Source organism: Stegostoma tigrinum, chromosome 33 (genome assembly GCF_030684315.1).
Source record: "Stegostoma tigrinum isolate sSteTig4 chromosome 33, sSteTig4.hap1, whole genome shotgun sequence".
NCBI lineage: Eukaryota > Metazoa > Chordata > Chondrichthyes > Orectolobiformes > Stegostomatidae > Stegostoma > Stegostoma tigrinum.
Genome location: NC_081386.1, coordinates 29,833,855 through 29,860,285, shown reverse-complemented (window position 1 = coordinate 29,860,285; position 26,431 = coordinate 29,833,855). Strand labels below are relative to the sequence as shown.

The window sequence follows — 26,431 nt, the reverse complement described above, 5'->3', positions numbered from 1 at the left end:
TTGCCCAAAGGACTGCTGTTCATTGCAAATCTGGGCAGAAATTGCAGAATTAATGTCTCTGGAAAATATAGTTTGTGTTTTTCATTTAACTGCAGGAAGAGTCTTTCTCAACATGAACACATTGGAACTTCATTTTAAAATCAAGACCTTTAAATTATCCAAATGACCAGCTGGATCTTTAGTTATCTGCTTCAGCCTTTGCCGTGTGATCTTAAAAATGATCAATGTTTGTTCCCGTGGGGTGATTCTAATAGTTATATTCGCCACAAAATTCCACTTTAGTCTTGAATGATTTGGACTAGTTGAGCTTTCGCAGCAAAGGCAGTAGTGCGCGCATTACCAAATAAATCTGGCACTTTTTTCTTGTTCATGGTTTTCAGATTTTTCATTCTCATTTCTTTGTTTTCTTCCCTCGTCACCACTTTTTTTTTTCTGGAGACAATGCCATGTCTCGTAAACCTTGGTAAGCACCATGCACCTTTTGGTGCTTTGTCTGAGTGTCTATGCTTTGCTTTACAGGGCAGTTAACTGTCATGCTATACTAAACAGGACCAGGTTTGATTACAATTTAACATCCACTGAGGGCAGGATATTGCACGTGAGCAGGAATATGGTTCATGCTGACAGTTGCTAATTCATCAGAGAATAGAAATCAAAATTGCTTCTCTTTGGTCTGTACAACTGAGTTTAAAGTGAAATGGCTTGAACATTTCATGTCTCGTACACAGAGTTCTAAATCTCCACCATCAGACATCACCAGTAACAAGAACTCCAAGCATACCAACTCTGGATACCAACTTTATCTCTGCTCCTTTTCAAGACTACCGTCATTCATACCACTTACCAACTCTGCCGTATGAACTGCAAGGTAAGCTACTTGCAACAGAATGTGTCTTCATCTGTGGCTTGGATGCTGAGAAATCATCTATTTGAGATGTTGTACGCCAAGAAAGAAATAATACCATTTAACCACAACATCATTAGTGATACAATCCGAAATCCACATCCAGAAAGTGTTACAGCTCAATATTAACCTTATCTCTTTGAATTCCCTCAAACTCATGGAGTAAAATAAAGTCAACAGAAAACATAAAAAATGAGTGTTTCTGATTTGCTTATGAAGGGTTGGTGAGATTGTTTGAAATGTGTTTTTTGATCATCTATCATGTAGGTATCAGACATGCAGTATCATCCTCCTTTCTCCCCTAAAGGGACTGATGAAGCTTATTTCAAGTTCCGAGCATTTGGCTTGATTCGCTCCAGTCTAATGTTTAGTATTATGTGAGGCTAAATATTTGTTATGGGCATGCTTTTTGTCAGTGGAGTCATTACAGCAGGCTTGTTTCTCTGATCTTGCCCAATTTTCTGTTTCTGTTCTTACTAATTTCCCTCTGCCCTCAAATAATGCACATCTCCCTTTCTGAAGGAGCGACTGGACAGATGTGAGGAGTCAGAATCTTGTGTGATCTGTCTTTACTGTTTCCCAAGCTTAGTGATTCTGTGGTCAGCGATGTAGTCTTTTAAATGCCACCCCTGGCAGAAAGGTAAATTGAGACCAAATTGGTTTCAAATCTGGGACCTTACATGTGTGGCTAATGTAATCCAATCTCTCATTTCATATCTAATTAAGCAGTGGAGTGTGAACTCTTCAGTAATGAACTGATCATTTTGAAAGCACACATATCTACTCGTATAATTAGCATCGTATTTTTCAATTTGCTTTTAATGATGACTTGCCGTGTTCTAAGACAAGCTTCTTTGTTTGACACTTGCTTTGCTTAAATTGTAGAAACTGTTAAATTGAACCAGTACAACACATTAACATTGCCAAACCCACCTTTCTTATCCCAATAGCATAGTAATAGTCCAGGCACTTAATATTGTCAGGATAAGGTGTTTTTAACAGTGTAAACATGGGAGAAGCTGTCTCATGGGTATTGCTGTGCAGTGATCCAAGCTAAACAAACAGATGTAAAACCCTGTAGTTACTTGACCTTGTTCCCTGATCTGTTGCGATGGGAATACAAATGAAGCCCAATATCCAAAAGTCTAATTGCACTAAGCTTTGTACCATTATAAAATTTTGAGACATTTGGGACCTGTATTTTATCATAATATTTCATTATTCCTTTGCTTGAACAGGTTTAGACTTATTTCCCTTTTTACAAGGAGATAATCAGGTATGTAACATGTCTGTGCACTTTTGCCATTGAAACCTTGATTTCTTTATGTCAAGAGTGTATTGGTGATTTCCATGTGATTGTACATGTAAAGACCTCTTGGATTGTGATGTCAGTGGAAATCAATTTCATGCCAATGTCGAGTTTTAGAACATCATCTCAAGTAAGTTCATGAATAAAATACCAACAAGGCATGGAATAGCAGGTGACAAACATTTTGTTACCAATAGCACCCTCTGATAATTGTCCCAAATACAAGGTGTTTTGTTCCACCATAGGCTGTATGACAGTCAAATCTGAGATAGGTACTTAGTGTAATTACAGGCACGGGACGGCATTGACATAGTGGTATCTGGTCAGCGACACCCTCATCCCATGAATGAATAAGAAAAAAAAAAGAGCTGTATTTAAACTTGCTTTCACCTTTTCCATCCTCCCTCCAAAATATAGCTGGGGGTCTGACGTGATTGTTCTCAGTTTGATGAAATGTGCACAGAGTAACTGTTGAAACTTCAGCCTTTCCAGTACATATATGGTTCAGTGTTGAATTACATTGTGCATTTATCAACTGGACATCATAGAAGCTATCACTTGAAAAGACTACAGTCCATGATAGTTTACTGTAGCTTGCTTTTACATTGATGGCTCCCAAACGTAAGTTTAGGGTGCATCTTACTTCAATTAAATGTTCTTTCAGGGCAGCACAGTGGTTAGCACTGCTGCCTCACAGTGCTAGGGACTTGGGTTTGATTCCAGCTTAGGGTGATTGTCTGTGTGGTGTTTGCACATTCTCTTGTCTGTGTCGGTTTCCCCTGGGTGCTCTGATTTCCTCCCGCTGACCAAAGATGTGCACAGTAGGTGGATTGGTCATACTAAATTATTACCATAGTATCCAGCAGATGTGCAGGGATGGTAAAAAGAAATCTTGTGTGGGGGGGCTGGTCTTCGGAGAGTCAGTGCAGACTCGATGAGCCAAATAGCTGCCTCCTGCACTGAAAGGATGTTATTATCAAACAAACTGTCAAAATACTAAAACAGTATGACATCACGGTTATGTACTAGGACAAGTAATCTAGAGATCTAACCTATTGATCTGGCCAAGATCAGAAATCACTTCGCACAAGGTTATAGTCCAACAAGTTTATCTGAAATCACAAGCTTTGGGAGTGCCTTCTTCAGGTGAAGTGTGACTTCTGACCTTATCCACCCCAGTCCCACACCAGCATCTCAATGCTATTGATTCAGAGACATTTGGTTCAGACCTCACCACAGTGGCTTAGGAATTTAAATTTAGTTTGTTTAATAAATATGGAATAGAACATAGAACAAAACAGCGCAGAATAAAACCTGATATCAATAATGATGACCATGTAATTATCAGGTTGTCATTTACTGCTGCCCTTTAGGAAAGAAAACCTACTGCCTGGCCTATGTTTGCCATCAGGTGCACAAAAAAACCACTTATTTCTTGCCCTCTGAAATGGTCATACGGACAATCCTCCATCAGAAGACAGCTCCCCAGTAGCAGTGCTGACCTTGCGTACCTCACAAATGACCAAAGGAGAGAAATGATTTTAGAGGTCATTTATCCATTGTCTTAGTGGGGAGAAAGTGTGAGAAACAGATAGCACAAGAGGAAGACATCATCTGAACAAGATTTGTAAAACCAGAAGAGAATAAGTTTATAAATATTGAATTAACTACCTTCAGAAGAATGTTTGGAACTTGACCTGTCTTGTGAGGAATGTAAATACCATTATTGCAAGTTGTATCAAATAGTAGGTTTTGTTGAAAATTTCAGTGCATTAAAGATTAAATGTATTTACTTTAACTTTAGGAATGGAAGCTGTTTTATATGCCGACATAGTGTAATAAATGTCAATATTTGAATACTTGCACATTATAATTAGTCAGAGTGGCTTTGAGACGACAGTGAAAAAATTATAATCTTGCTTAAGCTCTCAAAAAGCAGTATTAATATACTGATATTAATGTTCAGTGCTCTCTTGTTATTGCTACCATAGCATTACAACACCTCCCTCCTTGCTGCTGCTGCTGCTGCAGCCAGTGCTTCAGAGGATCAGGACCTCATTCACTCTTCGCTCAACCGATTCTTCCCATATGGCTCTTCACAGATGTTCCTGGAGCAGCCAAACGCGGCACCTGCCAATACACTGGCAGTAACAAACGGCAGCAGCAGTGGAAGTAACAGCAGCCTCGTCTCTTCCAGCAGCCTGCGGGAAAACCTTGGGCATCCAGGGGCTAACAGGAGCAATGTGGAAAGTGGCACCATCTTTGGCACCATGCCAGATGTTATTTCATTGGACTGAAATTTGAAATAATAAAATATACTGTGTTTTTTGTTGCGTGGTTGGGGTGGTGGGGGCAGGGGGTTGGGGCAGAAAGAAGAAAAGAAAATCTGGTTTGTTTCATCTTTTAAAAATAAATTTAGAAGTGTAGAGACCCTTTTTTAAATAAACAAAAAAAATTTAAAAATACATCATGTACAGAGAACAAAATACTATATTTTCAGTTAACTTTTGTATATAAATTCGAACTGTCTGTCTTTTAAGGTTATTTCAGTTCACTTTGTGAAAGCAGAGTTTTTACGATGTATTTGTCTGTTCTGTGATATTACTTTTTTGTATTTGTTGTTCGATGGCATTATTTCCTTTGCAGTTGTCATTATTTCAATTAGGAATTTTCCATTCATGTACTTCATTGTAGAATATTCTTTCTTTCAGAAAGAACTGCGATGTCAATGGTTGACGACAATAGTATTTTCTTTTTTGTGCAAAATAATTTTATTATACTTTTTAAGTTATGTAAAGAATCTCAACTGTTTCCCATATCATTCCCTCTGCGTTTGCAGGAAGTAGCTTTGGAGAATGCACAGTATCGTACAATTTTTCCACACAAAAAAAAGGCCATTTCTGTTTTTATCAATTGGTGTTAAGCTATCTCCTCTCAATTTTGATTTGTTTCATATTGTAAAGTAGCATTTTTCAAGCATTAAGGGATTTTTAAATTAATAAGAGAAGTGAGTTCTGTCACACCTTTCATACTTGAGAATCAGCAATTAATTTCACCTTCAATGTTACATGAAAAGCTCTAATTGCAGAATGTCTCCACAGCTTGTGTATTTTTATTTTAGTTATTTTCCCATTGTGTGTATAGTACTGTCTGTTAAGCAGTGTTTTAAGTTTTATAACCAGCCTTCCCAGGGAGATGACCAGCTTCATTGTGCACATATCTGATATCCCATGACATAAACCATCTACTTCTACATGATATATTCCCAGCTGAAATGGGACTGACAGAATTCGGAGAATCATGGGCATGTTGTTGACTTATCAGTTAATCATACTGGCCCTTACATGACCTTTTGTTTTAATTCATGTTCCATTAATATGATGTTGCTTCATCAGTGTTCTGATATCTTAGCCATGTGTGACAGCCCAACTGGTTGTTTTCCAAGATGAATTCAGTTGCCCCCCTTGTAATAGGTTCAGTGGCTTGAATACAAAGAGCAGGATTGGCAGACAAATATCTGGAATGTTATTAGCTTAAAAAAAACCATTGTTTTAATAATCTGTATCTTTATCATGCACCTCCACTGTTATGTTATGTATTGATTCAATTAGTTCACTAGAGAAATGACTTGTTTTTGTATGCTGTGTTCTACTTAGAATTATGTTGGAAAGACACCATCTGATACAGGACCCACCTCTGTAACTTTAAGTCATACAAATCAAGAAGTTCCAAGTTAAGTTTCAAGCCTGTGCTGTTAGTAGATCCAAGCTTGGCATAGTGGGCCACTGTAATTGACATCTCTTTGAGTTGGAGTTATAGTTAGTTGAGGTTTCTGCTCCTAATTACTAATTAGTGACCCTGCTTAAAATACATGTAGGTATAGAATCAGGACAGCTTCTGTTTTGTGACCTTGTACCCCTTGACAGTTGAAATGTCCTTTGGACACACTCTGTAGAGATGAGGAATGGCTAATAATGACCATTTTAAATAAGGTATTGGAAAGTGATCTGCCCAGTAAAACCATACACCAGCAACAAGAGAACACGTTTCAGAGATGAGAAAATGAACAAGTTATAACCAAAGAATGCAAATGAATGAAACTTGAGTAATAGAAGTACAATTGGCTGATCTGTAGTACTGTCCAAAGGATCAATTGTTTAGTTACTTAGTGAAAATAATTCAGTGAGGAATCTGCAAGGGAGTTGTATCTGGTTTATAAAAATGTGTTACAATACATGTATCAGGCCTGCTGTAGCAATGAATGGGCTGGATGTTGAAACAGTGGGCATATGCTTTATGCTCTAACTAGCATTTATTTCTAGCATTCTCCTTGTTTCACCAATTCCAGTCTTAATGGGGCTGAATACAATGTGGATTTGGTTCATTGGAATCCAATACTTGGATGTAATCTGGCTATGGGCCTGTCTTGCGTAGCTGGATCTTTCAGGTCATGTGCTGCATTTTGGCAAGTGAAAGGAATTTTTACAGGATAAAATTAGCTTGTGTGCAGCATTATTTACTTGACACTTATTGTGGAATTATCCAGGAGTGTGCCATGTTGAGAGTCTATTTATGCTGGAAATTTCACTGTAAGTAGAACTCTCACAAACATGAAACTCCACCTCTTCAGTGAATTTGTAAATTCTGTAATCAGTTCTCTCCGAGGGTGTCAAAGACAGCTCTAATACTTCTACTGCCTTAAATCTTTCACAGTGCTGGTTTCCGTGACCGCATGCCAAACCAGAGAAATGGCTTTTTTTTTTAATAATTGAGTATAGTAGACCAGTGTTGGTTTGTATAAAGTACCACGTGAAAATATTTATTTCATGCATTGAAAGCAATTGTTTACCTAATGAATGTTACCTGTTAATGTAGAGATCTTTTAGATGTAATAAAACAGCAAAAACATCCCAGCAACAGAATTGGTTATTCTCCTTTTCAACTTCCACTTGTGTAGTTTACTTTTGTAAGCTTTTTGGAAGTTTTTCTGTTAATGAAGCAAATATTGAGATTGTATGTTTCTTTGGCCCAGGTATACCATCCCTTCCCTTGGGTTTAAAAAAAATCACACATAGGAAAGACAGTTATTTCTGGCTGTATTACCCACCTGGTATAGTACTATGCCATTTTTACTTGAGGTACGGAAGAATCAATATTGGAACATTACTCACCACATTACTGACATCAACAAGCTTTCCCTGGACCATTAAAGTGTTCTGAAAAGGAAGTTGAGTTATCTTGGGCTAACGTCACAGGCTTATTTAAGTGTACTTGCATGTGTGCAGTAAGCTAACAAGTCCAGCTCTACACCTTGTTATCTCAGCTTCTCCAGCATCTACAGTTCCTACTGTCTCCTAAGCTAACAAGTCTGCTGTGGTGTTCTGAAGAAGAATACTTGGAGTCGAAATATTAGCTTAATTTCTGTCTCCACAGATGCTGCCAGATCTGCTGAGTTTGTCTAACGCTTTGTTTCTAATCAGTTAGAATTTTAGTTAATGGTTTGACATTGATTGGGGCTTTTAGGCATATGGAAATCAGTGCCCAAGATATTATCTTGCATCTTTCTGTAACTGACAGAAATTTTACATCTGCACCAATGTGCTGCCTTGATACTTTATCTTTGCCAAATCCTACCTTCACATAGATATTGCACTTATATATCTTTCCTGTCCTAATAGGAAATATTTTATGTGGCTACTTATTTAAATATATTAAACACTAATTCAGTGTAAAGTTCCTTCATTAGGGAGAATGGATATTTTGCTAATGGGGTACTGTATCAACTTGTGTTCTTGAGCAACCCACTAATCTGATAAACATATGCAAACACTATTATAATTCCATTAAAGGGCTTTCACATAATGAGCAGATTTCTTTTAAAATCTTCAGTTTTGCTACTGTCAGCTGAAGGCCTGGCACTTTTTGTTGCAGCTGCCAAGAGTTTGGACTGCATGCGTTTGATGTCCATCCGTTACAGTTTCCTACTGTCTGATGTCTGAGCGCATGCACTTTGCAGTGAGGAGTTAATTACTGGATAGTGATTGTGAGCAGGAAACCTGGCTCTGGTTTTTGTTTTCCTTCTGACTTATACCAGAGATTATTTATTTATTTCAGGATGGGTTCAGGATTGAGTGAATTCTTCTGAGTTAGTAAGAATGTAAAGCAGGAGCCTGCTGTTTTAACTTGTTCTGCCATTCAGTGGGATAGTGACTGGTGACCTAACCATGTACCAGCATTTTCCCCGTTAATTAATTACTGTTTATGGAAAGGTGTTCCAAATTTTTTGATACATTTTGTGAGATGTGGCTGTCATTGGCTGGGTCAGCATTTATTACCATTCCTGATGACCCATGAGAAGGTATTCGCCAGCTGCTTTCTTGATTTCCATTTAGACCCACAATTTTATTTCTGAGTCAGGATGATGAGTAGCTTGGAGGGCCTTTTGCAGATGGTGCAGATGTATCTGTCGCTCTTGTTCTTTTTAGACGATTGTGTGTTTGGAAGTTTTGAAGGAGTCCTGAATTTCTGCAGTGCGGCTTGTAGCTGGTGCATGCTGCTGGCACTTAGTGTCGATAGTTGGGGAATTTGGGGATGTGGTGTCCTTTCAGCAGGTTGCTTTGTTCTGGATGGTGTCAAGCTTCTTGAGTGGTGTTAGGGCTATGCTCATCCAAGCAAGTGGAAATTATTCCATGGCACTTCTGACTTGTGCTGTGTATGGTAGGTCGGCTTTTGGGAGCTGGGGTACGTTTCTCACTGCAGGTGTCCTAACTGTACTATTTTAGCCACAGTATTTATGATATTTGTAATCAATCTGGGCAAGTGTGACTCGAACTAGCCCTCCTGGCTCTGAGGTCGGGTTACTACCTCTGTACCATAGGACTCCTAGCCACGGTATTTATATAGCTAGTTCAGTTTCTGATCAATAGTAATGTTGAGAATGTTGATAGTGAGTGACTGAGCGGGTGATGACCAGCTTTTCTTGAGTACATTGTTTCCCTGGTACTTGTGTGTCATGAAGGCCCGACCTGATGTTGTTGCCCTTGTGTGCTGCCTTTTGGCATTGACTGCTTAAGTATCTGAGGGGTCACAAACCTTGTGCAATCATGAGCAAACATATCCACTTTTGCCCTTATGATAGTGGGAAGGCAATTGATGTAACAGCTGAAGATGTTCCCTATCCTGAGGAGCTCCTGCACAGATGACCTGGTACTGAGATGACTGACATCTAACGACCACAGCCTTTGCACCAGGTATGATTCCAACTAGCAGAGTGCACCCACCCCCTGATTCCCATTAACCCTTGTGTTGCTAGGCTTTGTTTGGTGCCACACTGTCAAACACAGTCTTTCTGATCGTCGTTTCTGAAGAAGGGTCCTGAAACATCAACTTTTCTGCTCCTCTGCTGCCTGACCTGCTGTGTTCCACCAACTCCACATTCTGTTATCTCTGACTCCAGCATTGCTGTTCTTACTGTCTCCGGTCTTCACGTCAAGTGCAGACACTCTTCTTTCACTGTTTTAATTGAGCTCTTTTGTCCATGTTTGAACCAAAGCTGTAATAAGGTCAGGAGCTGATGGAACCTAGTACTGCAGTGTTTACTGATTTCATTCCTGATAATCTTGGCTCAAATATTTTGACTATGCCCATGAAAACTCCTCCTTCACCAGCAGAAATAACTTCTTTCTATCCTGTCTATGCTCCTTTAATATTTTGTAATGTTGACAAAAGTCACCCCTTGACCAGGGAAGAGATTCCAATGTGCTTAATCTCTTGTAGCTGAACACTTGGAATCCAAGTATCAGTCTTGTAAATCTGTGTTGTACTCATTAGTTACCAAATTACACATTTCCTTTGTAAATTGAGAGATTATAGCAATCTCAAGTCATTTTCAAAAAAACAAATTGTCCTGAAGTAAGGGTGACAGCAATAATTATTGACCATCCATGGATGCCCAGATGGTATGTAGTTGACTGCCCAAAGTGATACTGATGTCGTGTGCAGCCTGGATTTGGGGAAAGATACTGAGTTCATTTTCTTGGATTACGAGTGACCTAATTGGGTTGTTTTTCTGGTTCTTTTCAATACATCTGATAAATTGTGGAAGTCAGTTCTGTCACCTGTCATAGTGGGTTTTGAATTCGCACAGCATCTAGTCTGTTGTAATAAGTGAATGTCTATTCCTTTCTAAACTTGTTTGAAGTTGTCTAAGCTAGTAAAGTACTGAAAGGGTTAACTCCATGGATCTGTCAATTGAACTGGGAGCTCCTGAATCCTGACTGGAGAATTTATTGTGATGTCTGCTGTTGTGCGTTGTTAACTCAGTACCACCAGCCTTGCCTACAGGCAAGAACAATGTGTGCAAGTGTGCAAATAGATACTTCGTCTGCCTTAGTTAGATGGGCTTTAGTTGTTCCTTTGGGTGGTTTTTATTTTTTGAATAAAGTTATTTGCTGGATTTATTGTTTGCCTGATGAAGAGTAATTTCTGGGTGGACAATGCTTTAAGTTGTTCTTTTACTCTGTGCTGCTTTCTGAAAAAAGAACACGTGGAAATTGAGGTTCTCTATGGAAAATCCACACGATAAATAATCAAGTTTTGATTAAAAGTCGTCGGCCTGAAATGTTGAGATAACAAAGTGTGAAGCTGGATGAACGCAGCAGGCCAAGCAGCATCTTAAGCGCACACAAGCTGACATTTTGGGCCTAGACTGATGAAAGGTCTGGCCTGAAATGCCAGCCTTCCTGCTCCTCTGATGCTGCTTGGCCTGCTGTGTTCATCCAGCTCTATACCTTGTTATCTCGGATTCTCCAGCATCTGCAGTTCCTATTATCTCTAAGCCTGAAATGTTGATCCTATTTCTGTCACATACATATTGCCAGATGTTCTATCCTGACCAGGATGATCCTAAAATCAATGCTTTAGTCTTAGTTTAGTTACGTGAGCTCAATTTAGTAACAGTAGGGTGCTGCAATTGGCCTTCGGCAACACCAAGATTTAAAATTTTCATCCTTCTTTTCAATTTCATCCAAGACTTTCCCCAACTGATCTTCATAGTCTCTTCAATCTCCACAATCTTTCAAGATTTTTGGTCTCCTCTAATTTTGGCCTCATGAGCATGCCCCGTACCATACTTTCAAATTCTCTCCTTTAAATTTTCTGCCCTCTTCTGCCTTGCCTACCTTCATTAAGGTAAGTTTTTGGTCAACTGTCCTTGATGTCAATTTTGTTTTATCGTTGCTGCTGATGTGACTGTCAAATGAGAAATAGTTGCTTGAGCTAACTGAAGTCCTTTGCAAATAATGTTTAGGGTTTAGCAGCATCTTTTGGAAAGGAAAGTGGCAAGAAAATTGGAAGTGAATGAAAAGATATGATTGTCAGAGTGTAATAGAGAGAAAGAAATTGTCACATCCTAATGTAGACACATGTGACAACTAATTTTCCCACAAGGTCCCTTGCAATACAGCAATGAGTTGAATGTGTTTTGGGTCATAGTTTTCAGAGGGACGAATTTTAGCTAGTGTATACTGAAATTCTGGTTCAGAGAAGGATGGCAAAATAACTTGCAGTTTATCAAATGTGAACCATTGGACAATAACCTTGCAAATAATTCTTGTGGCTGCAATTTCACATTTCTAGCTTATGACTTGAGAAATTAGATTAAACGTTCTCAGGCTGACAAGTGTTTTATTGCATCAGTCAACAGCTTAAGCTGAATGCTGAATTTCCTTAAACACGTTCATTTGATTGCAGTAAACATTCAGCCTTGCTGATATGCGTAAATCCCACAATTGGCATAACAACACTGTAGGAGCTGAAACCAATGGCAACTAGTAATGACCTGCAAACCTTTGTTTTGGAGCCAAATAGTCATTCTTCCTTCCAAAATGTCCTTCTGAAATTTAATTCTGCCTCCTACAAAGAATTTCCTGCCTCAGTTAATGTAAATATTCAATGCCTCTACTTCTGCCTTTAACTACTCTTCTGCAAATGCTGCTGTACAATTCCACAGTCGAGTCCAGGCCCTGAACGATGACTGAAGCGCCTTTGATTTCCACATGAATGTTTTTGTTGGTTTTTAATTGACAACCTCAGGAGGGGTTTCCTTTCCAGTGCTTTTATCCACTTAAATCTATTGCACTGCAGAATTGCCACAGGTGAGTCCTGACTTGGTCCCCTCTTGGTCTTGCCATGTTAATAGGGGGCCACTGCATATCAGCCAGGAATGATTGTCCAAATGTATTCCTTTGTCTCCTGCCAGAGACATCAAAGAATCAAAACCAAATGACTGGAGAAATTGAGGGGATCCTTCTTCAGAAATGGTGGAGGGGAAGGGAGCTCCAAAATAGATAGAGGAGGGGTGGGGCTAGGGAAGGCAGGTGAGATGATGATAGGTAGAGAGTGATGAAGATTGGTCACTGAGGTGGGAGGAGCAGATAGATTGGCGAGAAGATGGACAAGTTGTGTCAGATCAAACAGGCAGGCATGAGGGAGCGATGGTTGTGGGATGAGGCCGGGGGTGGGGAGATTTTGAAGCTAGTATGAGGTGCTGCTCCTTCAGTTTCCGGGTGGCATCATTGTGACAGTGGAGGAGGCCCAGGAGGGGCAGTTGAAGTGGTTCGCGACTGGAAGGTGTTGTCATTCGCCATGAACAGTGCGCAGGTGGTCTACAAAGCAGTCTCCAAGCTTCTAGTTGATCTCACTGATGTAGAGGAGGCTACATCTCTCTCCCACTGCAACCCTCTGGTAATCTGTTCAGCCCTGAAACTGCTCGCCTGCCCCTACGTCTACCCCTCACCTCCATCCAAGACACCAAACATCAGACAGAGGTTCACCTGCATATCCATTAACATGGTCTATTACATCTGTTGCTCCTGATGTGGCCTTCTCTATATCAGCGAGACCAAGTGGAGGCTCGGAGCCTGCTTTGGAGAGCACCTGCCCTCTGTTCACAACAAACTACCTTCCCTATTTCTGAAGGAGTGTCCCTACCTGAAACATCAACTTCCCTGCTCCTCCAATGCTGTCTGGCCTGCTGTGTTCCTTCAGCTCCTTACTGTGTTATCTCTGACTCCAGCATCTGCAGTTCTTGCAATCCCTCAGCAGGGTGTGACAGCACCTACAGAGAGAGAAAAACAGTCAGCATTTCAAGCCTGGTTATCCTTCAAAATACTTTGGATACAGAATTGGGTGTGCAATTGTTGAGGGTGGTGATAGTAGATGGAAAGTATTCAGCCTGGAGTTCAATGACCAGTGGTGTTCCGCAGAGCTCTGTTCTGGAACCTCACATCTTTGAGATCTTTGTAAATGTCTTGGATGAGGAATTTGAAGTGTTGGTTAGTAAGTTTGCCCTTGACATGAAAGTTGGTGGAGTTGTGGATAGTGTGGAGGGCTGTTGTATGTTGCAACAGGACAGGCAGAATGCAGAGCTGGACAACAAAGTGGCAGATGGAATTCAATCCGGAAAAGTGTGAAGTGATTTATTTTAGAAAGTCGAATTTGAATGCAGAATACAGCGTTAATGGCAGGATTCTTGGCAGTGTGGAGGAACAAGGGGATCTTGGGGTCCACGCTCCTAGATCCCTCAAAGTTGCTACCCAAGTTGGCAGGGTTATTAAGAAGGCATATGGTGTGTTGGCTTTCATTAGCAGGGGAATTGAGTTTGAGCTGTGACATTATGCTGCACCTCTATAAAACCCTGGTTAGCCACATTAGGAATATTGTGTTCAGTTCTGGTCATCTCATTATAGGCAGGATGTGGAAGCTTTAGAGAGGTTGCAGCGGAGATTTACTGGGATGCTGTCTGGACTGGAGGGCATATCTTATGAGGAAAGGTTGAGGGAGCTCGGGCTTTTCTCATTGAAGCAAAGAAGGACGAGAGATGACTTGATAGAGGTGTACAAGATAATGAGAGGTGTAGATAGAGTGGATAGCCAGAGATGTTTCCCAAGGTGGAAATGACTCACAAGGAGGCATAATTTTAAGGTGATTGGAGGAAGGTTCTTCACACAGAATGGTGAGTGCGTGGAATGCACTGCCAGCAGTGGTAATAGAGTCAGATACATTAGGGACATTTAAGCGACTCTAAGATAGCCCTGTGGATGATAGTAAAATGAAGGGTATGCAGGTTAGTTTGATCTTAGAGTAGGATAATAGGTCAGCACAACATCATGGGCTGAAGGGCCTACATTGTGCTGTACTGTTCTATGTTCTATGTAACATTGAATCTGTTTTCTATCCACAGATGCTGGAGAGTCTCTCCAGCAGTTAGTTTTATTTCAGATTTCGAGCATCTGCAGTTCTTTTGCTCTACTTTAGTGTGCATTCCTGTACTGTCTGTCACAACCATAATGTCTCAATGTTTTGCAGTAGGTATTATACATCTGCCCTGTGAGAGTGTTGCAATACAACCAATATGCACAGTAAATTTCCACATACAGGAATGAGATGCTGATTGATTAATCTGTTTTAGTGGTAGTTGAGCAATTCATTTTGGTGTGAGCACATCTGATACATGGGACACTGAAAAGGCAGGCATGGCATTGGCTTGACAAGGTGTCCAAACGACAGCATTTCTGATTGTACTGCATTTGCTCAGTTCTGCACTGGAGTATTGAGCAAGATTGAGATTAACTAACTCAACACAGAGTACGGATGATCCTGTCACCTTTACTTCTGAATACTTCTGGCCTACCCAGCAACCTCCACATTCTCTTGTGCTCTCTTTTATCTCTCTCCTTACCTCAGCCGTACCTTTGCTTCCAGATCGAATAGACCAGCACACTCTTGGCTAGTGGTCCACAGTGTACATTTTATAACCTTAAGATCATCCAAAATATTGATGCCCATGTTTTTACTTGTTTCCAGCCCCATTTATTATGCAGCATGTGGTTGAGCTGGTGATTGAGCTAATTAATTGATTAGTTAAGGTTTCTCTCTTTATTTCAGTGTTTGGAAATCTGACCGTGCCTGAAACCGAAAGTGTATGCACACTGGCACATGTGGAATCTTGGAGCAGCTGCTGCCCATGCAGCCAGGAGGGAGCATTGCTGGTTAGATCTTGAGGATGGAATGGGCAATTGGTGGGTGGGAGTGTCAAGTGCTACAAGACTGAGTAGTTAATAAACTCTAACCACAAAGAAAGGTGTCTAGATTTCTATCTCACTGATTGGATTGGATTCAAAGTGACATTGGTTGCAGAATGTGTATCAGTGATAATGGGAACTGCAGATGCTGGAGAATCCAAGATAACAAATTGTGGAGCTGGATGAACACAGCAGGCCAAGCAGCATCTCAGGAGCACAAAAGCTGACGTTTCGGGCCTAGACCCTTCATCAGAGCTGAAACGTCAGCTTTTGTGCTCCTGAGATGCTGCTTGGCCTGCTGTGTTCATCCAGCTCCACACTTTGTTATCTTGATTGCAGAACATGTTTGATTGGATTAGAAACTCTGTTCTTTCCCAACAGAAAATTGGAATTAGGTTTACTTTGGACAAGAATGGCTGAATCAAAACGCAAAGTATTAGCATGTGGTGTGAACTGCCAGAGGAAGTGGTGTAGGCTGGTGCAATCACAACATTTAAAAGGCATCTGGATGGGTTTGGAGACACATTGGCCAAATGCTGGCAAATGGAACTAGATTAATTTAAGATAGCTGGTCGGCATGGATGAGTTGGCCTGAAGGATTTGTTTCTGTGATGTACATCTCCATTACTCTACACGATACCGAACCGTTTAGTCAATGGAAAAATAAAGGGGATATGTAAACATAGCCTATGCTTTTACTAAAACAAAAGATTTGTTAATGGAAGTTTGTTGTTTGACTTTTGATTTTTGAGAAGGAAATAGGAAATGTTGATGAGGGTAACGCACTTGATGTTGTCTACATGACCTTTAACAAGGTTTTCAAAAAGGTTCCTCATGGCAAACTTGTCAAGAAAGTAGGAGCTCCTGGGATCCAAGGCAAAGTAACATCTTGAATCCAAAGTTGGCTGATAGAACGCGGCCTCTGAGAGGGATATTTCTGTGACTGGAAGTTTGTCCCATAGGGTTCTACAGGTCTTGGTGCTGGACCCCATTGAATTTTTGGTGTGCATTAGTGATTTAGACAAATGTAGGGGGCATGATCAATAGGTTGATGTTTAATATAAAAACTGGTAACATGGGGAGCAGAGAGAGAGAGAGAGCCATAAATTGTAGGAGGATATCCCAAACTAGTCAGCAGGGCAGACCAGTAGCAAATGGAGTTCAATCTGCAAAACCTACTTGGGGAGGCAGGAAAGCAAAGGATTATACTGTAAACAGTAGGACCTTGGGAAAGTTCTGAAGTTCAGAAAGACCATGGTGTGCATGTCCAGTGATCCCTGAAGGCAGCGGGGCAGGTAGATTATTTGATTAAGGTGTCATAGGGAATACTGCTTTCGTTAGCCAAGGCATAAATTACAAGATGCAGGAAGTTGTGCTAGAAATTGTAAAATGCCAATTAGGCTATGACTGAAATCCTGCTGGTCAGTCAGTAGGTGATTCCACTGCAGAGGGTGCAGGGAGATTTACCAGTCTGCTCTCTGGTCTGTGGATAGTCTGAGCTACAAGGAAGGATTGAATAGGCTGTGGTTCTTTTCCTTGGAATCATGAAAGGATAGCAGTGTATAAGTTTCTAAGGAACAGGGAGGCTAGGTAGTCACTTTTTCCATTAGTAAAGGAGTCAATACCGAGGGAACGTAAACTTAAGGCAAGTGTAGAGAGCTAAGAGGGCAAACTTTTGTAACATTTATGCAGTACCTGGATACTCACTTGTGGTGTTCCAGCCTCCACCTTCTGTAGTTTCCTACAGTCCTGGGCAGAGCAGTTGCCATACCAGGCTGTTATGCACTCAGACAGTATGCTTTCACTGACGCATTTGTAGACATTGGTGAGGGACCTTATGGAAGTGTGAAATTTCCTGAGCTGCCTGAGGATGAAAAGGCATTATTGTGCCGCCTTGACCGTCGCATCTACATGGGAGGTCCAGGACAGGTCATTGATTATCGTCTCTCTGAGGAACTTGACACTCTCCACCCTTTCAACCTCCATTCCGCCTGTGTAGATGGGGGGGTAGGGGTGCTGTGGTATTCTCCTCCTTTCTGTCTGAAGTCAATGAGCAGTTCTTAGTTTTGCCAACGTTGAAAACAAAGTTCTTGTTGTACCATGTAACTAAGTACTACCTCTCTCTTCCATAATGTGACTTGTTGTTAGATGTCCATCCTATTATGCTACAGCTGTACAAAACTCTGGTGTGGCCACACTTGGAGTATTGCATACAGTTCTGGGTCACCGCATTATAAGAAGGATGTGGAAGCTTTGGAAAGGATGCAGAGGAGATTTACTAGGATGTTGCCTGGTATGGAGGGACGGTCTTAGGAGGAAAGGTCTTGCGAGGAAAGGCTGAGGGACTTGAGGCTGTTTTCATTAGAGAGAAGGTGGTTGAGAGATGACTTAATTGAAACATATAAAATAATCAGGGTTGGATAGGGAGAGCCTTTTTCCTTGGATGGTGACGGTGAGCACAAGGGGGCATAGCTTTAAATTGAGGGGTGAAAGATATAGGACAGACGTCAGAGGTAGTTTCTTTACTCAGAGTAGTAAGGGAATGGAACGCTTTGCCTGCAACGGTTGTAGATTCGCCAACTTTAGGTACAGTTAAGTCGTCATTGGACAAGCATATGGACGTACATGGAATAGTGTAGGTTAGATGGGCTTGATCGGTATGACAGGCCGGCACAACATCGAGGGCCGAAGGGCCTGTACTGTGCTGTAATGTTCTATGTTCTATTATGGTGGTGTCAGCAAACTTATAGGTGGTGCTTCTTTGGAATTTGGCAACAGTTGTAGGCGTACAGGGAGTATACTAGGGGATGAGGACGCATCACTGGGGGGCTTCAGTGTTGAGTGTTAATTGTGGAAGAGGTGCAGTTACCTACCCTCACTGATAACGGCCTGAGAGTCAGGAAGCTGAGGATTCAATTGCAGAAGGCGGAGCCGAGGCCAACTTCATGGAGTTTAGAGATCTGTCTGGAGGGGATAATGGTGTTGACTACAGCTCCACGTTCAATGAGCAGGAATCTGATGTTGGTGTCCTTGTCCAGATGTTCTAAGGATGAATGCAGGGCGAAGGATATGGCACCCTCTGAGGACCGGTTATGTCGGTAGACAAATTGTAAGGGATTGAGGCAGTTTGGGAGACTAGAGCTCAAAGCACTTCATAAATATTGAGGTCAGAGCCGCTGGGTGATAGTCACTAAGGCACACTGCATGTGATTTCTTAAGTACTGAGGCGATGGTCTTCTCGAAGAAGTTAGGGACTTTACCTTGGAGGGGGGAAGAGGTTGAAGCTTGCAGTGAATATCTCTGTGTAGGATCTGAGTGCTCAGCCAGGGATGCTGTCCACGCCTGTTGCTTTCCTTGGGCTGACTCCCAGGAAGACTGATCTGACTTCTGCAGTGGTGAGCGAGGGAACAGGTATGTCCGGGGCTGTCAGGGCAGTGATGCCTGCCTTGCTGGCATTCTCCTCAAACTGAACATAAAGTATTGAGCGCATCAGGGAGGGGTGAATTGGCCATGCTAAATCACCCACAGTGTCCAGGGATGTGCAGGCTAGGTGGGTTAGTCATAGGAAATGTTGGGTCATGGGGATAGGGTTGAGGTCTGAGTGGGATGTTTATTTTGGAGGGTCAGTGCTGACTTGATGTGCCAAATGGCCTCTTCCTGCACTGTGAGGATTCTATGATTCTAATTACCAGTTTGCAGAAATTCTACTTGGAGTTTCCTAATTCATGCTTGCCTCCAAATTCTTGAGCTCTGCTCAGGTTTTAAACATGAATAAACTCCTATAATTAACTGGAGTTACATTTTTCAGAAAGAAACACATATTTTGGAAAAGGTCTCAAAAATCTTTAATGTCTTCAAATCATTAGTTCCAACAATGTTCATGTTTTGAATGGGATGTTCAGCAGCAACACCAAAAAGAATAGGGATCCTATGGTAACAGTAAAGTGAGAATACCTATGTTGAGGCCAAAAGTGGGCTTTTTATTCACTCGCCAGCATTTATTGCCCATCCCTAGCTGCTCTTGAGAAGGTGGTGGTGAGCTGCCTTTAACCACCACAGTCTGTCTGCTGCAGGTCGACCTGCAATGCCTTTAGGGAGGGAATTCAAAGATTGTGACCCAGTGGCACTGAAGGAATAATGATACTTCCGAGCTGGCTTGTTTTTGTTCAGATGTCTCATCACCGTGCTAAGTGACATCATCAGTGGAGCCTCCAATGAAGCAGTGTTATTCTACTCTGCTCGGAATTTTATACTGTCCGGTCCGTTATGGTGAGTACTGTCATTTCCGGTTTTGATCTGTATGGGTTTGTATATGGGGTCCAATTCTAGATGTTTGTTGATTGAAGTCTGGGCGGAGAACCATGTCTTGAGGAATTCCCATGTGTGTCTAGTTTGGGTTGGGCTACTATGAGACATGATGGTGATAGAGTTGGGTGGGTGGGAATTCAGTGATAGTATTGCCATTGACTCAAGGCGCAATGGCTAAATTGTCTCTTACTGGTGTTGGTCATTGCTTAGTATTTGTGTGTGCCAATGTCACTTGACACTTGTCAGCCCAAGCCTCAATATTGTCGAGGTCTTGGTACATTTGGGCACATATATATTGCTTCAGTATCTGAGGAGTGAATGATATTGAACTGTATACAACCTTTGGCAAACATTTCCACTTCTGGCCTTGTGATGGAGGGAAGATCATTGATGAAGCAATTGAAAATGTTAGGGTTTAGGACACCACCCTGAGGACCTCCTGCAGAGATGATTTTAAAGAGGTCAGGAGCTGAATCTGACAGTGAGAAATTACCTTGTCCACTAGTACTCTCTTCTCTTTGTCATATATTATGCTGGATAGTTTTGAAATAACCTGTTCAGTGATGTTATTACACTCCTCTGGACTAGGTGGGACTTGAGTCTATGTTTCTTGGCTCACAAGTAGGGATATGTCATTGTGGACTGACTAAACCAGGTTACCACATTTACAAAATTACAAAAATTAGAATATTTATTTCCTTATCTCATACTTGCAAGTCCATTGCTCAAACCTGTGAATCTCTTACTAATAGATTCTATGGGCCATGAAGTTTTGTTTTAAACTTATAGACATAACTGAGAAATGTAATATAACTTATCATGCTCACGGTCCCTTATTCCTGCATCCTTCAGTAGGCTTTTTAACTTGAGAAGGTGGGTGGGCAATCTGCCAATATAATTTTATGCTAATTAGTAATGTCCTTTTAAATTGCTACCGCTTGATGCCAATAACATGTTCCAATGTTGGACAAGTCAGGCCTTGTTAAAGGAATAGAAGTAGTCAGGAATTCATAAACTGTAAATCCACTGACAACCTGAAATTGATCGCTTTGGTGTGTTCCATATTCAGTTTTATTTGGTGTTTTGCGTCATTGGCCTATTCGATGATGAAGCGATTTCACTTCATGCTGATAAGGCAGATACTATAAGACCGTGTGGATGTTCATCTACGGTACAGCACAGCTACAGTTTCATGTAACCTCTTGTGGAGATGTCCCTACCTCTGACCCAGGAAGCCTAGGTAGTAGAGGTGTGTCATAAGATTTCTGAACAGGTTGATTTAAAAATAAAAGCCTCTGCCTGACTCGTACCACTACCTTCCCATTCCAAGCCTGTCAGTGTTAACAGGCTGTTAAAGTGTCAAAAGCAGTGGAGGGGACAACACATCTGGTTGTCTCTCGCTCTCGCTCATGCACACTCTCTCCCTCTTGCGCTCTGTCTCTCTACCAGAAGCAAGTGAATTCTAATGGGACCTAGACCCACCTGATGACACCTTGAATTGGGAAATGATTGTCGTTGCACAACCAATAGCAAAAGGACTGAGAAAATAACTTTCCACCTTGTTTAAACTTCTGATTTTTAAAAAAATTTGTTTACTGTCTTTTCCCCCACCCATAACAATTAAATGGTACATCTTTTATCTGAATTGTGATTGAGTGTAAACTATTTCTGGGATTTGAGGTACATTTTGGAGAAATCCAAAATTAGTCTGGTGATGGCATAGCAAACAGGCAGGATTACAATTAACGGTGGGGCCCTGGGTAGTGTAGTAGAACAGAGGGACCTAGGGATTCAGGTACATAACTCTTTGAAATTTGCATCACATACAGTCAGTGTGGTTAAAAAGGCATTTAGCATGCTTGCCTTCTCCACTCAAAGGTCTGAGCAATGGAGTTGGGATCATGTTGAGGATGTACAGGACACAGGCCTCTTCTGGAGTACTGTGTGCAGTTCTGATTTCCCTGTTGTAGGAAGGATATTACTAAACTAGAGAGAGTTCAGAAGAGATTTCAGGATGTTGCCAGGTATGAAAAGTTTGAGTTATAAGGAGAGGCTGCATATGCTGGGACATTTTTCAGTGGAATATAGGCGACTGAGGTGACCTTAGTAGAAGTTTATAAAATCATGAGGGTTATAGATAGCGTTAATGGTGGGTATCTTTTCCCTACAATGGGAGATTTCAAGAGTTGGGGCAATATTTTTAGGGTGAGAGAATAGAGTTTTAAAAAGACAGGAGGGACAATTCTTTTTCCTCAGGGTAGTCCGCATGTGGAATGATTTCCTGAGGAAGTGGTGGATGGGGGTACAATTACAACGTTTAAAAGATATTTAGATAAGTACATGAACAGGAAGGGTTGGGAGGGATATGGGCCAGGAGCAGGCAGGTGGGACTAGCTTAGTTTGGAATTATGTTTGGCATGTACTGGTTGCACGGAAGGGACCGAAATAACACACATGTCAAAAAGGGGTCAGTGTGTGGGGAAATGCCACCTTTACAGGGACACCAGGGAAAGCTACTGGCAAATACAAACATGAGCTAAATGTGTGAGACGACAGACAGAAGCTAGGAGCCATGGTTTAGCAAAGCAGGATTCAAATGTGAATGATCAGAAAATGCAATGAGAGTGCAAAAAGTAGACCTGGAATTCTGACCAGAGGAAGTGGTCACTTTCTAGGATGGAATAAAAAGAGGCTGAGTAGAGTTTGCAAGAATAAGAGCAATGAAATAGCGAGGAATAGTACTTAGGAGATACAGATGCATGTGCACAGGAGCAGTGATCCCTGATGGGACATTTTAAATTAAAGCTGGGCTGAAAGAGAAACTGGGTTAATCAATTGTTAGCTATTAATGGGGAACACATCTCTTTGGAGAGAGGTAAACGCTGCAGGAATTTGAATGCACTATTTCCCTCCTTCAACCCCATTTAATTTAATTCCTTTCCCCTCTTCCTAGCCTCTTGTATTTTGTTATAGCTGCACTTCCCCTAGTGGGTAGTGTTTGCAAATTATTATTTTAATAAGTGATGTGGGAGATTTGAGGGTGGTTTTGTTTTCTGATCAATCTTTTCAGAGTTGTTATTACATACCTCGGGAGCTGGTGGGTCTTGAATCCAGGCCTCCTGGCTAAGAGGTAGGGACACACTACCACTTGTCTCATGATCCCTTTCAAAGGGTGTCATAACATGTCCGAAAATTTTGGTGAGAATTTTCTAAGGTGGAGTAGTTAATAGATTTCATTCACAAAGAAAAGCCTGTTGGTTTCTGTTTCACTGACCATCCTGGACCTGAATTGACACTGTTTCCCCGTCACTCCTGTGCTTCCTAACCTACCCAGTTCAAGCAACACTGATTTCCAAGTTCTGTGATAACAAAGTGTAGAGCTGGATGAACACAGCAGGCCAAGCAGCATCAGAGGAGCAGGAAAGCTGACGTTTTGGGCCTAGACCCTCCTTCAGACGTGGGGGAAGGGAAGTGGGTTCTGAAATACATAAGGAGAGAGGGAGAGGCAGATAGAAGATGGATAGAGGAGAAGATATGTGGAGAGGAGACAGACCAGTCAAAGAGGTGGGGATGGAGCTAGTACAAGGTCAATTCCCGGAATGGCGGGACTATCATATGTTGAAAGATTGGAGCAACTGGGCTTGTATACACTTGAGTTTAGAAGGATGAGCGGGGATCTGATTGAGGCATATAAGATTATTAAGGGATTGGACACTCTGGAGGCAGGAAGTGTGTTTCCGCTGATGGGTGAGTCCAGAATCAGAGGACACGGTTTAAAAAAAGGGGTAGGCCGTTTAGAACAGAGTTGAGGAAAAACTTCTTCACCCAGAGAGTGGTGGATATATGGAATGCTCTGCCCCAGAAGACAGTGGAGGCCAACTCTCTGGATGCTTTTAAGAAAGAGATAGATAGAGCTCTTAAAGATAGAGGAATGGGGATAAGGCAGGAACAGGATACTGATTGTGGATGATCAGCCATAATGAATGGTGGTGCTGGCTTTAAGGGCCGAATGGCCTACTCCAGCATCTATTGTCTATTGTCTATAAAGGTGAGTGTAGGTGGGGAGGTAGGGAGGAGATAGGTCAGTCTGGGGAGGATGGATAGGTCAAGCAGGCAGGGTGGGCTTGAGGTGGGAGGAGGGGATAGGTGGGAAGAAGGGCAGGTTAGGGAGGCGGGGTATGAGCTGGGCTGGTTTTGGGATGCAGTGGGGGAAGGGGAGATTTTGAAGCTTGTGAAGTCCACATTGATACCATTGGGCTGCAGGGTTCCCAAGCAGAATAGGAGTTGCTGCTCTTGCAGTCTTCGGGTGGCATCATTGTGGCACTGCAGGAGGCCCATGATGGACATGTCGTCTGAGGGGTGGGGGGCGGGGGGGGGGGGGGGTTGGAATGGTTTGTGACTGTGAGGTCCTTGTTTGCAAATCCCTCCATGACCATGCCCCTTCCTCTGTATTTAATCTTCTCTAGTCCCATGGTGATCCAAGATATTTTGGTGTTTCTTTAATTCTGACCTGCTCAGGCATCATTAGTTTTATTTGCTGTAATGTCATGGCCATGCCTTGAGTTGCCTGGACCCTAGAATTTCCTCCTGAATCCTCTCCACCTCTCAATTTCACTTTATCCCCCTTTAATGCATTCCTTTAAACCGAGTTCTTTGACCAAGAATTGGACCAACTGACCTGTTACCTCCTACGTGAGGTGGTGTCGGACCATACTTTGTAGTGCTTCTGTGAAGTGTCGGGGGGCACCTTATTAATGATATTACATCAACATGCTATGATCAGGGAGAAGGGTCAGTGTGGTTGTGTTGATTTGCTAACTGTCTGTGTGTAATAGTTTCCTCAGGACACAGGAATCACTGGCATGAGATTTGGTTGGCAACAAAAATGAAGGAGGCAGGGCTGCAGACAGTTCTCTGTAACAACACAGCTGGTTCATCTCCTAGCAGCTTGCCTTGCAGAGGCTAGAATGCAGTGTACATTTAGTGGCTTGGTACCTAAAATAGCTGCCTTTTTGTTTCTTGCGGTTTGGCTATTTTTAGACAGAGTTTCATCCCTTGCTCTACCTGTTCCTTATGCAGATTAGAAATAAAAGTGGAATTGTTCCTGTTTGCCTAACTTAAATCCCAGCAGGAGACGTTTGGGAGCAGAGTTTGCGTTTCTCTTTCCAGTGGTTTGCTGATACTAGTTCAGGGATGACAAACATTTCTGCTTTGTGTGTTGAGGATAGGAATAAGTGCTACTTCCACTGTGCAGTTGATATTTTTAATTCCCAGGCATTTTCCTTGTATGCCAACCGAAACAATCCCAAAAAAAACCAAAGGCTGCACATCTGCCAACAGCTTTGCCAGTTAATCCAACCAAAACAGGGAACTTAGGGAGCAGGAGAGAGAGCGCTTGCCTGCATTTGTGTAGCACTATTTATGACCTCAGTATTCAAAGCATTTAATATCGAGTGAAGTACTTCTGATTTATAATTAATGTCAGAATATAGGAAATGTCAGCCAATTTACATAAAAGCAAGCTCGCACAAACAGCAGTGTGATAATTGTTTTCTGAGAATGTAAGGTTCTGAACGGGTATCAGAGATAATAGGAACTGCAGATGCTGGAGAATCCGAGATAACACAGTGTAGAGCTGGACGAACACAGCAGGCCAAGCAGCATTCTGGGAGCACAAAAGCTGACGTTTTGGGCCTAGACCCTTCATCAGAAAAAAATCTTTCTGATGAAGGGTCTAGGCCCGAAACATCAGCTTTTTTGCTCCTAAGATGCTGCTTGGCCTGCTGTGTTTGTCCAGCTCTACACCTTGTTATCTCAGGTTCTGAAAGGGTTAGTACTGTGAAGTGTTCTAAGAACCAATCATTGCGATGTCTTATGATACTGGTAGGATGCAAAGTTAGGATCTTGAGGGAGTGACACCCATCATTTATGATCTGCTTACAGACATTGTTACACAGACTATCACTTCAGTGTAACTTTATACAGGGACAATAAAGTTAACCCTGTTTAATACAGGGGCTGCTTCACTCCCAGCAAGTGGGTTTTCTCTATTGCACACCCTGTGGAGATATACCCTCAGAGGATGATGGTTGCAAAACTTACCCCCATAATGGAAATAGTGCAGAGTGCCTCATACAACTCCTATAGGGGCATCCTCAGTGTTCGCAGCAATAACGATGAAATCATCTGGTTTTAGTGCAAATGACAAAGGAATAAATATTAATCAAGACACTAGACGCTTGCTACCAAGGGATCTTTGATATCACCCTGAGGGGACACGTGGGCCTTTGATTTAAAAAACTATCTGAAATTTGGTGTCTATGACACTGGAGAATTCCTTCAGGTGTGCAGTGGAAGTGTCAGATCTGATTCATTAGACTGTGTCCCTGCGGCTTGAACCTGCAGCCTTCTGAGCCCGGAGATGGAGGAATTTAGTGGCACTCCTTCAGTGCCCTGCCTTGGTTTCTGTCGGAGGCTGGATCTGGTAATGTTGGTGGAGCCACACTGTTCTGGCTGCAGCATTGTAATTGAAGGAGCCCCAGGTACAGGGAGCAGTCTTGAGATATAAGCCACGGTTTGTGTTGGAGAGGGGTGTAGAGTTGCAATGTTCGCAGTCTAAACTGACTGAACTTGCAAGGACTGACTGCTTCGTGATGTGTTCCCAGACAGTGAGATGGGCCAAAAGATTTTCCTTTTGAGATTGAGCCAAACCTCTGTGGCTGACCTTGTTGACCTTTGTCTTGGCTTTGCCACATGAACAGATCAGGATTTTGTGCAGTAAAAGCTCCCGCTGCCCCTCAGGTGGGCTAATGTAGGGGGTGAAATCAG

The 26,431-nt window shown here is 42.0% G+C and overlaps 1 protein-coding gene across 8 annotated transcripts in view; it reads left to right on the top strand.

The window, feature by feature from the left end:
* pias1b (protein inhibitor of activated STAT, 1b) overlaps positions 1-4,546 on the top strand; it is a 125,374-nt gene extending 120,828 nt beyond the window's left edge. For 7 of the 8 annotated variants that reach the window (XM_048563019.2, XM_048563017.2, XM_048563024.2 and 4 more), the window contains exons 12-14: positions 729-868; positions 2,143-2,180; positions 4,205-4,546. In XM_048563019.2, the coding sequence (XP_048418976.1) occupies positions 729-868; positions 2,143-2,180; positions 4,205-4,510 (484 nt within the window). In that variant the 3' untranslated portion in view covers positions 4,511-4,546. The remainder of the gene's footprint in view (positions 1-728; positions 869-2,142; positions 2,181-4,204) is intronic. The other variant, XM_048563025.2, reaches the window with a different exon arrangement.
* The last annotated feature ends 21,885 nt before the right edge of the window (positions 4,547-26,431 follow it).